This window comes from Notamacropus eugenii, chromosome 1 (genome assembly GCF_028372415.1).
Source record: "Notamacropus eugenii isolate mMacEug1 chromosome 1, mMacEug1.pri_v2, whole genome shotgun sequence".
NCBI classification, from domain to species: Eukaryota; Metazoa; Chordata; class Mammalia; order Diprotodontia; family Macropodidae; genus Notamacropus; species Notamacropus eugenii.
This window is the reverse complement of record NC_092872.1, coordinates 547,892,824-547,905,205: the sequence shown is the minus strand read 5'-3', so window position 1 is coordinate 547,905,205 and position 12,382 is coordinate 547,892,824. Positions and strand designations below refer to the sequence as shown.

The 12,382-nt window shown below is 39.7% G+C and overlaps 1 protein-coding gene across 1 annotated transcript; it reads right to left on the bottom strand.

Annotated features, from left to right (window-relative positions):
- Positions 1–2,626: 2,626 nt before the first annotated feature.
- ODC1 (ornithine decarboxylase 1) lies at positions 2,627–10,965 on the bottom strand. Its single transcript, XM_072634229.1, has 12 exons — positions 10,577–10,965; positions 7,325–7,461; positions 6,594–6,727; positions 6,139–6,312; positions 5,791–5,963; positions 5,326–5,460; positions 5,150–5,231; positions 4,917–5,000; positions 4,131–4,293; positions 3,928–4,040; positions 3,628–3,842; positions 2,627–3,116 (listed from the first exon to the last, which is right to left on the bottom strand). The coding sequence occupies exons 3-12, from the start codon at positions 6,693–6,695 to the stop codon at positions 2,972–2,974; spliced, it is 1,386 nt and encodes a 461-aa protein (XP_072490330.1). The 5' UTR covers positions 6,696–6,727; positions 7,325–7,461; positions 10,577–10,965; the 3' UTR covers positions 2,627–2,971.
- Positions 10,966–12,382: the final 1,417 nt, after the last annotated feature.

The following is a 12,382-nucleotide window of genomic DNA, read 5'->3' as shown; positions in this document are numbered from 1 at the left end:
GTTTTTTGAGACAGGCAGGCATAGATGACTGAGACTCAGCAAGATCTCTACTGAGCTATCTGGATCCTAAAGAGGGATAATAAAGATACAGAGTGCTCTTATAGTTTTGGAGAACAGGATTATAGATCTGAAGAGAGCAACTAAATCCAACCACAGTTTCAAAGAAAGAAACTAGGGCTCTGAAATTACTTGCCCCACTGAACACAGATATTAAGTAGCAGAGCCAGGATTCATGCCCAAATCCTCATTTCAAATTCAGTGCTTCTGTAATTGTGTCCATACCAGCTTCCTTTGTTCATTCCAGAAAAAATTTTAACATCTTCATTATATAGCACACCATGTAGTTTTACTCATTAAAGACAATGGTTGCTAATGAACAGATTCCTCTCCATTATGGACACATAACGTCCAGGTTGGACACACAGAAGCTTGCAGGTGTCAAAAATCAGAGCAAGCTAAGCTTTAGGGAGACCATTCCTTGCTGCTCTGGCCTCATTTCCCTCCTGTGCCAAGGTCTAGGATGTGGAAAACTCCATAGCAGCCATTGAGCATTTTGCTCCATTTGATGGTCATGTCTTCGTGTATGAGCTATTTTTTATTTTTTATGTGACAAGCTCCACCCTCACTGAACTTAAAAATAACCAATTGCAGTTTTCAGATGAAGATCCTCCCAGTTCTGATAAGAACAAGGGGATGTATAAATCAGTAGTAATGTTCTCCTACCTCTAGTGGAAACACCACATACTGTGTGTGTTGAATAGTGGCTGATTCCTAGAACTGGACAAGTGAATTCTAACTGGTTTGGGATTATATACTGAGGGAAAAGCATTCTCTTTTGTTCTCTTTGTGCAAAGAGGCCCTGTTGATAAGACATTTTCTTTAGGCTCCCTTAGGAAGCAGACCATGTTGTTCAGTCATTTCAGTCCTATCTGACTGTGACCCCATTTAGGGTTTTCTTGGCAAGATAGTGCTTATTTTACAGATGAGGAAACTAAGAGAAAGAGTGTGAAGTGTCCAGAGTCACAGTGCTAGTTGGATTTGAATTCAGATCTTCCTGCCTAGTGCTCTGGGCCAGTAAACTTCCAGGAAGCAGACCATATTCCTCAGTTAATTCAGCCACCTGACTGAGCTCACTCATCAGGTAAAAGAGTTTTACTGAATTTTTCAAGCCTTTTATTTATTATGAGGTTTCTTCCTCAAGAAAGATAAGAGTCCACAAGCTGAGACTGCATGGAGTATTCAATTTACTGTGGAGTAAATATGTAATGGAAGAGAGCAGCATTTAAATATCTCAATTGGTTTATTCTCAGATGCTTAAATGTGAAAGGGCTACCACCAGACCTCTTGGGAGCAGAGCTGGTTTGCTTATTCCAAACTGAAATTAGTTTCTGGTCAGTCAATCTTTGAATTTTAAAAGTATTTTTTAAAAGCACAAGTCTTAAAATTCAGTCTTACAGGTCAAAATAGATATTCATTATGTAATGAAACTTTCCTTTCTTCCTGTTGTAGGAATATATTGGAGTAGGGCAGCAAACGATAGTTTGGCATTATAGCTTCTGCTTCCTGCAAAGACCAGACCTTGAAAAACATTGTTAAAATTCTGCTCAGATCATACATATCACATCTGATATGTCATCCTGTGACAAAATTTTACATTATGAGCATCTAATTACCCTAAGCTAAAAAAAGTGACAGACTAAGAACCTAGGAAACTTACAAGTTTCCTTCAAGTATTCCTAAAACACTTGATTATATACTTTCACACACAAGGCTGTGACAAGAGTTTTTGTAAGCCTAAAAGCACAATATAAATTGCGGTTAATGCACCAGCAACGTTAATTAAAGACATTTTGCTAGTCTTTATGTACGGAAGTACGGATTTTGTAAGCTGATTTAGATTCTTATGTAGAGAAGGTCCAGAATTAATTCTCCTTCACTAAAAATCAAAAGCCATAGGAAATAAATAAGATACAATGAAGGATAAACACCTACAACACCAAAAAAAAAAAATTACTGTTGAGTTCCCATACATTCCTAATTCAGTTTGCCTTGTCTCTTGTACCTTGTCCCACTAAGCAAAGATAGGGAGAATGGAAGAGGGGAAGAAACAAGAGTTTAAGGACTTATCAACTAAACAAAGATGTCCCATTACCTCAACAATTAAGTATGCAAGGATGTAGCCTTTAGATTATAGCCAAAGAATGACCATAACAGCAGGCTTAGGTCATCATTTCGACCTTTATAGTTACAATGACTGTTTGGCCTCAGAACAGTCTTGAAGTTTTAGCATCTCGATTATGTCTGTCCTTTTCCTAGCCACTACATTGTAAAAAAAAAAAAAAAAAAAAAAAAAAAAAAAAAGGCAGGACAGAAATTGAACTCATTCTGACATTTTTTTGCATCTTAAGCACAAGACCTTAAAATAGTAACTAAAAATCCCTAGGATCTTGAGAGACATTACAATGGGAGATCAAAATATATACACCTGCCCCCAAGTAGAAAAATCCTTGGCTGAAACCTTTAATTGAAGAAACTGAATTCACTCTATGTATTTATGGTTACTTGTCTTAATGGCAAGTAATATGTAAACCAGTTTTGAATGACTGAAGAATTTTCCAATACCTAATTATTTCAATATACTTTTATTTTAAAACAGGTCACAACACTAAGCTCAATCCCATTCTGCCATTTTACAAGCTACAAATGCTTGCTTAGCAGCTGAGGGACAATCTTTAGAAGCATATTTGAAAAGTGAATAAAAATCCATATAAAACAAATATTCAAATAGTTTCCATAGGAACACAGATAAGTGTGACCCCATCTCTTAGTCTTCCATATTGTTGCATTTTTGTTTGCATTATTGTTGCAACCCTATTCTTAAAACATTTAACTCTAGCAGGAATTAAGTTAATGGTCCCCCAAAATGCTCTAAATTCAAGCTAAACTTGCAATTAATGGCTACAAACAGCATCTATACATTAATACTAGCTGAAGTACAAGTTGTTGAGTGATGTTCCATTCCACTTTCCCAAGCACAAGATAATGGCAAAGTGTTGATATCCTGATCCTCTACTTCTGCCGGAAAACCTTGGTTCTTGATTTGTTGCATGCATTGCCTGAGAGACACAGAAGTAGCATATTAAAAAAGCCATACTGTATAAGTCTCGTTTTTTGTTGTAGAGTCATTTTAGTTGTATTTGACTCTGTGACCCCATTTGAGGTTTTCTTGGCAAAGATAATGGAGTGGTTTGCCATTTCCTTCTCCAGTTAATTTAACAGATGAGGCTTAACCTCAGGATCACACATAGCTAGTAAGTATCTGAAGCTATATTTGAACTCAGGTCTTTCTGAATCCAGGCCCAGCATTCTATCCACTGCGTCTCATGAGACTAAGTATTTTGACAATATAGCCTTAAAATCCCCCCATTATTGTGGCAAACACAATAGCAATGTAAATCAAATCTCTTAATGCAGTCATTTCTTTAATACCAGATCTTTCCAAGAGCACTTGTGAATTTACATGAATACAAATCCTGAAAGGTGTCTGTGTGCCTACTTACCCACTTTATATAAATATACTGCCAATTATACTATTAATTATGTAATAAAATCAATTTTAAAACTAACCATGCTGGCCCAGACATCACATAATAGATAGTAGGTGTCTGGAATCCATTGAAAGTAGAAGCAGCAGCAACAGTATAAGCACCCATGTTTTCAAAGAGCATCCAATCTCCCACATGCATTTCTGGTAAACCACAGCGTTCAACAATTCGATCAAGACCATCACATGTTGGTCCCCATATGCTACAAGAGTAATACTTCTCATCTGGTTTGGGTCTCTAAAAAAAGAAAAATGAAAATAGTAAATTATACCACTTAAAAAAGACCTTCACTTGTCTTGTTTCTTAAATGGACTCTTCTTACCTTTTGTAGAATAGGTTTAACATGAGCATGATCAAACAGGATACAATTAAATGATCCATATACTCCGTCATTTACATAGTACATAAAGGTCTGGTCATTTGCATCATCTTCATCTAAAAAAGGGGGAGAGGAGAAAATCCCAGTGAGTTTTTTGTATGAGTGTGATAAATTTATTTGTTTCAGGACTCAGGACTGCTACATACCATCAGAACCTGTCTGTTCCTTCAATACAAGTTTTTTGGCAATGATGTTAACTGCAAGTGTGAAAGCTGATGCAACATAGTATCTGCCTGGTTCAGCTATGATTCTCACTCCAGAGTCAGAAGGAAAATACTTGTCCAGTGCTGGATTGATTACACTCGAGATCTGAGTAAGAGAATAAACCATATATTTACAGGCAAATCAGGAGACAGCATTACTAGTGCAATTTGTTAATTGATTCTCTCCATGGCATGTCAGAATAGGGGTAACTACCAATTGACACAAATACTAAAATTCACAATACATATATATGTATGACATAGATACATGTATGTATATATTAAATGTATATAATTTATGTATGTATGTAATATGTATTTTATTACATATATTCCACATTAGTCTTACTTCCAGAATTAGGCAGTTCACCCAGACACTCTCTAAAATACACAGGATTTTTAGAAGTATTTTAAAAGGAACTACTTAAAAACTAAAAAAAAATTTAAAAAATTAATCCTAGGTAGATTTGTATGCCAAATTCTGGAATTGTTTCAGATATAAATCTTCATACAATTAGTCATGCATACTGAAAACTAAATTACAGAAAACATGGAAAGAGTAAAAATGAATACACATTTTTAATCTTAAGATCAAATTAATGGCCTGGCAAAATCTTAAAATTCTCAGATAATTACCAAGAAATCCTGAATAGTTTTTAAAAACTTGAAAGTTAAACTTTAAAACTTTAAGTTTTAAAAACTTAACTGTAAAATCTTTTAAAAACTTACCTCTTCAAATTTAAGCTTTACATCTTCAGAACCAGGAAAGCCACCACCAATATCAAGAAGATACATGTTGAAACCAAACTCCACCTACAGGTCAAGGAAATCAAACTGTCAGACAATTGCAGCTTATTATGTAGTTGCCAAGCACAGAAATTTAACTTTAAAAAAAAAAAGTCCCAAGATGTCAATGCTTTTTTTCAAAAAGTTATTATACCCCTGTAAACCCTATTACTTACCCCCATGTCAAAGACACATCGAGCATCGGAAATTGCTTGGACGAAGGTTTCTGGATCAGTACAACCACTTCCCACATGGAAACTAAGGAAGAGAAAATTATTTCATTATTTCTGAGAAATTGATGAGTTAAGGAAATCTGACACCTGCCTTTAAAATTCCAGCATCATGAGCTTACCTGACTCCAATAACATCAATATTCAGTTCCTTTGCTCGCTCAAGAAGCCGCCTACAAATTTTGAGAGTGGCACCAAATTTAACACTTAGACGACAGACAGCTTTGGAGTCATCGGTGGCAATCCTCAAAACCAGCCTAATGGAACAAGAAAAAGGCAATCGAATTTCTCTAATACTAATCATGTTAAGGTGAAAAACAAAGTCTTTTCTAAGTAGTATTTTTAAAATTCCACCTATAATATATTACATATATTTTTAAGTAAACCAAGATGGTTTACTCTATTTTACAAAAATATATTTAGAATTTTTTTGAGGGGAGGAAAAGGTGGTAAGAGTTCTGCACCTGTTCCCAACAACATTAATCAGATGTTAATGTACATCTACAGAATGTAAATGTAAACTATATAATGAATATGGTGTTTGGAATTATCTCCACCCAAAATACTGAAATATAGTAACCACTTACTTTGCTTTTGGATGAGCTCTGGCAACTTTCATTAGCTCTACTTCACTATCAAAAGTCATCATTTGTACTCCATTGTTGGCAGCATACTTAATTTGTGACACTTGTTTGCATGGATTTGCATAGATTATCCTCTCTGGAGGCACCCCAAGACTTTGTACTAATTGTATTTCAGTCTGAGGGAAATAAAAAGTAATTTATTATGAGAAGGGAATGAACAAAACTCAGAAACACCAAAAGTTACTTCAGTCTTCATTTGTTAGATTTTCAGTCTTTTCCCTAGAGTTTAGATTTAACTTGTCTACATATATATGTTGATTTGAGCAATTTACTCATACAAATAAAGCTTACCTTGCTAGCACAATCAAATCCTGCTCCTAAAGCAGCAAGTGTCTTCACTACAGCTTTGCTGTCATTACATTTAACAGCATAAAAAGGAGTTACTCGAGGAAGAGTTTTGTGCCATCTCAGATGTTTCTTTAGGATGTCACCAAGGTCAGCAACGTAGAAGGCATCTTTATCATCCTGAAATAAGTTAGTATAGAGATTATCTAAAATGTTTAATTATCTGTAGCAGCTCACAAAAATATTACTAAGGTCACCCTTTCTTTAAGTCATTTTTAACATCTACTTCTCCCCAGTTAGTGACCCCAGAATGGAGAAAGGGACAATAGGTTATTCTTTACGCCCCAATAACAGTTTCCTTTAGGCCTTTGTATGGGGTTTTTTAGGGTTCAGATACTATTTGTGTTAAGGAGCTGCAAATAGCAGCTACTTAAGCAATATATACTTAGCTTAATACTTACAGAAGAAGAAACTTCATTAATTTTCTGGTCCAGAATATCCTTAGCAGTAAAGCCTTCATCAAGGAAACTGAAGTTAAATTCACCATTGCTAAAGGTGTTCATGGTTTCTTGGTGCTCCTCTAAAGTGCAACAAACTATAGCACAGACAGGAAAGGCAAAAATTGTCCTAAGTCTAAATATCCAACATCCAAAAGCTTTCAATTTGAAGCAACAAATATTTAGTAAATGTTATAAAAGGACCAGGGATACTAACAAAATAAAGAAATAGGATACATTATAGAGGACAACAAATATGCTCGCATTTACAGAATGCTTTAATAAAGGTTCTGCAATTCACATGTTAACTTATTTGTTTCTAATCCCAGTGAGATAGGTACTATTTTCACCCCATTGTAAAAGATAAAAAACTGAGGTTTCTTCAGAGGTCAGGTAAACTTCATGGGGTCACAAAGCCAATAAGTGGTAGGGCAAGATTTGAATACAAGTCTTAACTTTCCAAAACCAACACTCTTTCCCCTTCTCCACCTATCTGCCTACAATAACAACTAAGTAAATACAAAGGAATTTCAAGGTAGAAAAATACATCATATCAATTGTTTGAAGACAGTATCAGAGCTAAGCCTTAAAAGCATGCATCCCAAACGGTGAAAAGCCACAGGAAGTAAAGACCCGGAAATGGCATGTCAAAAAATCTTAAGATAAATACATAACCAATGAGTTTAATTACTTACACGGAAAACTAAGAGATGGAATTTAAAGACAGGCTATTTCCAGCTTTGCACCGAAGGTGGCTCTCCAGGAAGACAAAGTCCTGTGAAATACAAGGCTACGATTGTGCCTTCGGTGCAGCCGTTGCACTGGACGTTCTCTGATAAAGACACACAAAATGTACAATTCAAAAAACTGTATAAACCACAAAACTCCCCAAAATATTTAAGAGGACTTTTTAATCACCCTTCATGATAAACTAGTAAGTTTTTTCAGAAGTTCAATAAATTTTATAATACAATTTGAATACAATTTTTATAATACAATTTGAAGGTAGACCTTAATGTATGATCTTCTGACCTCTTCATTTTATACAACAAAGTGAGGTAGAGAAAAGTTTAAGAACTTTCCCTAAAGTGATACATTCGTAGTTTTCAGTGACAGAGTTACATTTCAAACACAGGTCTCCTCAGTGCTCTTTTACCATCATGTATCATTCTTCAAAACACACCTAGGGATAGCTATTAATTCAATATCAGGCATATCAAAGCTTTTTACAAAGCTTGTGAGCAAAATTCTTTTTTGATGACCCAAGTGTACCAAATTGCCCTAACACACCCAATTCAGTGTTCTTAAGTTTTAAAATGGTGTTTCAGCACTGTAAAAACCGAATTAAATTTATAGCATGAGGTTCTGAAAACTAGTCAGACATATATATATAGAAAATTTTCATTGAAATGCCTCAAAACATCTATTCCCAATTACATGTAGTACAAATTTTCAGTATAAGTTTAGTATTTAAGTTTGAGTCAGATTAGTTTTAAGAATCTTGTTTCAATACTGTTTCCTTAGCAGGACATGTATTTTGGTCGTTATATTGCAATCACTACATACCAAAGTAACCTTGACTCTTTAATAGCTGCTGATCAGAATCGAGAAGTTGGTAGTCAAACACACAATTATCTTCACCCTCTTCAACAATCTTTCTACAAAATTTATTCTCCAGATTCTGTTGCCAGAGTATGTAATATTTTTTAATGTTTATAAGAAAAAAACATTTTTTGTTGCCAATTCAAATCTTTACAAACACAAAATAGAACAGTTAAGGTATCAATTGCTAGACTTACCTGTTCTTATGGCCTCCACTTTACAGTCAAAAGTGGGTAATGGGTATTTAAGTGAAAAGTAAACTTCCAGTGCATTTGAAATCAACAACTATTTTAAAATAGAACTTTTAAAGAAATTCTCTCTTCTAGCCTTGACAACCTTAAAACTTGTTCAAAGGTAAAAAAAAAAAAAATTCATCTTTGTTTATATAAAACAATTTACCAAGGGGAAAAACAAGGTTTTAAACAATCGTAGATTGTTTTTCTCTGTTAATATTTTTTAAGGTAAGCTTCAAATTCAAATTGAAAATATTCTAGTCCTTGAGCCTTTATTCTTATGTCCATAATAAAAGAAAGATATGTAAGATATGTGCTATATGTACATATAAAGGGCTCTTCCTTCAAAAAATGCAAAAATGCACTATGTATTTTTAAACCACATTTAAAGTTATTGTTCAGATTCAGTAATAATGTACTTTATAGCCAAGAGTTATTATTCCTGTGTTCCCTCTCTACTTCCCAGAGGTCCCTTAACTTTCAGAAGTTCCCTATGTCAATGAAATCACAGGTGTGCCTACCCTCTTGTCCCATTTCTGAACCCAACTACGTTTAATTTGCATTTTGAGATCAACAGACCCAAATTTAGTCTCCAAACCAAATTTTACTTGAAATTTAACACATCTTTCGTGGTTGGTGTTCCAGAAAAAATTTGCACTTTGTTTAAATAGTGCATGTGGAGAGGAAGGAAAAAAATAACTTCATTTTTTAAAAGTACGATTAAGTATGAATTTAAAAGCAGCTGTCAACTTTGAGTTCTGGTCATTAATTTTTCAAGGTAGGATATATACATCTTTAAGATCTTTAAAATTCTACCTATACTCATTGGGATCTAAATTATTCCTCTACGTATTTTTATAGGATTACCATTAGGATGAATACTTTGACCAACCTTAGCCCACGCCAACTACGGGAGTTGCCATTTCTAAGGTCATTTTAGCCCAATGTCTATCAAAACTACTACAAGGTCATTCCTGCATGAAGACCCACCTACCCAAGAAAGGCGCAATTCCCACAAGTTTCCGTTTCAGATAAGTAGTAGTCTTCTAAATAGCTTCCATCCAACCACTTCACCCACCCCCCAAAAGAAAAATGTCTTTATCTGGGCTATAATCAGAAAAAGGGCCACCTGTGGATAAGGTTGGCTGGAAAAAAAACACCTAAGAGGAATAATTTGCTATTATTACAGCTAACATTTATTACCAGATGGCTCGAAAGCACTTTCCTCACAACTACCACATAAATCGGTTTTGCAATAGATCACAGGATTTAGTGGGACCTGTGGGTTTTAGTGGGTTCAACATTTTTCTGTAAGAACTGAAATGACTTGCCCAAGGTCACTCAGCCTGGAAACTGTAAAAAAGGAGCCCTTAAGGACACCCCCCCCCCCCACACACACACACACAGTGTTATTCTTTTTGGCTTTCCCTAACTCTTGGCTGGAAGGGAACGACGTGACAGCTCCCAGGGAAAGGTCACACAGTGAGGGTGGTCTCCAGGACGGACGTCCCTGGGCAGCGAACCACCCACGAATGCAAACAGGACTGAACTTAGAGCGTTTGGCTTCCTGTCGCCCGCCCCTTCAACTCCCCAGGAATAAGCGTAAAAGAAGAAGTGAAAGGACAGCGGCCGCCCAGCTCACCCTCCCTCCCGGCAAACCGCGTGGGGCCCGGCCGAGTGAAAGGAAGCGCCTCCGGGAAGAACCATCAAACCCCCCAAAGCGCCCGTTACCAGCCGCACCGGCGGGGCACCTAGTCGAGGCAGGGCAGGGTCCGGGGCCCCCAGCCACTCACCCCGCACTCGCCCGCGGGGGTGGCTCTGCCTGCCCGCTCACTCCAGCTCTCGACTCCCCCCCGCCCCGTAGCAAGGTGGTCTCAACCACCGCTTCCTCCTCCGCCTCCCCCCCTCAACATCCGGGGTGGTCTCGCCCGCCCTCAGGAGGCCAGTGTGTGTCGGGTCCCTGCCCGGCCTCGCTCACCCGCCAATCTCCCAGGGCCCAGGGATGGCCACGTCCCTTCCGGGCCGGAGGCCGGCACCGGCTCCGCAGGGACACGTGGCCGCTCTGATCCGGACCAGGCCAGAGACAGGCTGAGAGGCCCCCGAACCCCTCACCTTAAAGGGCATGGACTGAGTGGGCAGACCCCATGGAGATGCTCCGGATGAAGGGAATTCGACGGCTACGACGCCTTCCCCCCAACCTCCGCCCCCGTTCAGCCGCCTCCTGCCCAGCCGGAGGAGCCGCGCCGAGCCGCCGGCCCGAGGTGGCACGAGAGCTGGTGGCAGAGGAGCTAGCGGCGGCGGAGGCTGAAGGGGTCTGACAAAGCCCGACTGCGCCGCGGCGCCGCTACTTATAGCGCCGGCGGCGTCGTCATGGAGACGCACCAGCTCAAACCAGCCCCGATCGGTTCCGGCCGGGGGGAGGCGGAGGCAGGAGCGGCGCCCAGTAGGAGAACTAGGTGGGAAGGAGAGCGGGGAGGCGGGCGGTTAAACGTCAGCGTATTCGAATACCGCCCCGAGCGTGCAGGCCCCGCCCGCCCGTGCGCCCGGCTCGCGCCGGCCCCCCCTCCCCGCCCCCGCTGAAGCGGTGCAAGCCCTCGGGCGAGCTCGCGGACGCCCCCTCCCTGGGCGGGCGGGAGCGCGCGCACACTTAAACACCCGCCCCCGCGCGCCCGGGGGTTTCCTGTAGCGCGCTTGTGCGGACGGAGCAGTTTCTGCGGGCTTACGAGCCTTTGTGGGCTCGGGCGCCGGGATGGATTCCTGTAGCCTCGCCGTGGGGTCCGTAATGCTTTGTGAAAATCAGCCTGAATAAATACATGCCCGTCGCTCCTGGAGCATTTTCGCATCTTTCCTTGACCCACCAGCAAAACACGATTTGTTTTTATGCAAAACCCAAAGTCCCCGCGGTGAACCAAAGTGGGGAAAAGAGGAACTTCTTCACCGCCCAGCGTCCTTTTCAGGCCTCCCTGCAGGGTCAGATAAAGCCTTCCCGAGCACTTGTGTCCTTCCCAGGGATCTCGGGAATGCGCACGCCCCCAAGGGCAGACTTCTGATCCAGTTTTCTTTTTTAGGAGCGAGAGCTGTTCTCTACGCCCTAATTAGCTTTGGACCGTGCTTTGAAATCCCTTAGGTCAGAGTTGTCAAAGTATACACGAAAGGACTGTTGCAGTGAATTAGGGAAAAGGATAGGATTTTAATGTACTTTTGGTCCTCGTGCTCCCTTCCCTCCTGGAGCCTCAGTTTTCTGATCGGTAAAATGAAAAGGCCTGTAGGAATCATTATCTCCCTTCAGAACCAAGTGAGATAATAAGTGCAAAGCGTTTAGAATAATAGTGCAGGACCCCTAGTAAACACTGTATAAATAGTAGCTATTTTAGAGATGAGGAAACTACGAGGTTATCAGACAGCTACTTAGTATCCTTGAAGCTCGTTTCCTGCTTTTACCACCGCCCTTTAACCCCAAATATTCTCTAAATCAACTAATGGACATTTATCAAGCGACTACCTCGGGAGTATCTGAGACTATGGTAGGCACTGAGGATGCCAAGATTAAAGCCTAGTTCCTGCCCACAAAGAGTTTACATTGTCTTTCCCAATGGAAGGCAAGGACTGTTTTTTTATGTCCCTAATTCTCCCTGAGGTCTCTTTCAGCCTTAAAATCCATGAACCTATGAAATACTTGTCTAAAAGAAGGAGTCCAGTGAACCCATGGCATAGGACAGAGCTAGCCCTAGAGTGAGAAAGACCAGGACAGTCTGAAGTCCTGCTGCGTCTGACTTACACTGCTTGTGTGAGGGTGGGCAAGCCAATTCAACTCTGTGCTCTAGGCAGTTCTCTAAGACAGTAAATTGAAAAGTTGGCGCTGACCTCTGGAGTAGTGGAAGTACCCCACCTGGAGTTCCCTCCCACAATGAAATCACA

Excerpts from the sequence above, each read along its gene's own strand:
- ODC1 (XM_072634229.1), bottom strand. The coding sequence starts at position 6,695 with ATGAACACCTTTAGCAATGGTGAATTTAACTTCAGTTTCCTTGATGAA. Across the intron at positions 4,294-4,916 it reads TAAAGCTTAAATTTGAAGAG|ATCTCGAGTGTAATCAATCC; the intron begins GTAAGTTTTTAA and ends TCTCTTACTCAG. Across the intron at positions 4,041-4,130 it reads GGAACAGACAGGTTCTGATG|ATGAAGATGATGCAAATGAC; the intron begins GTATGTAGCAGT and ends CCCCTTTTTTAG.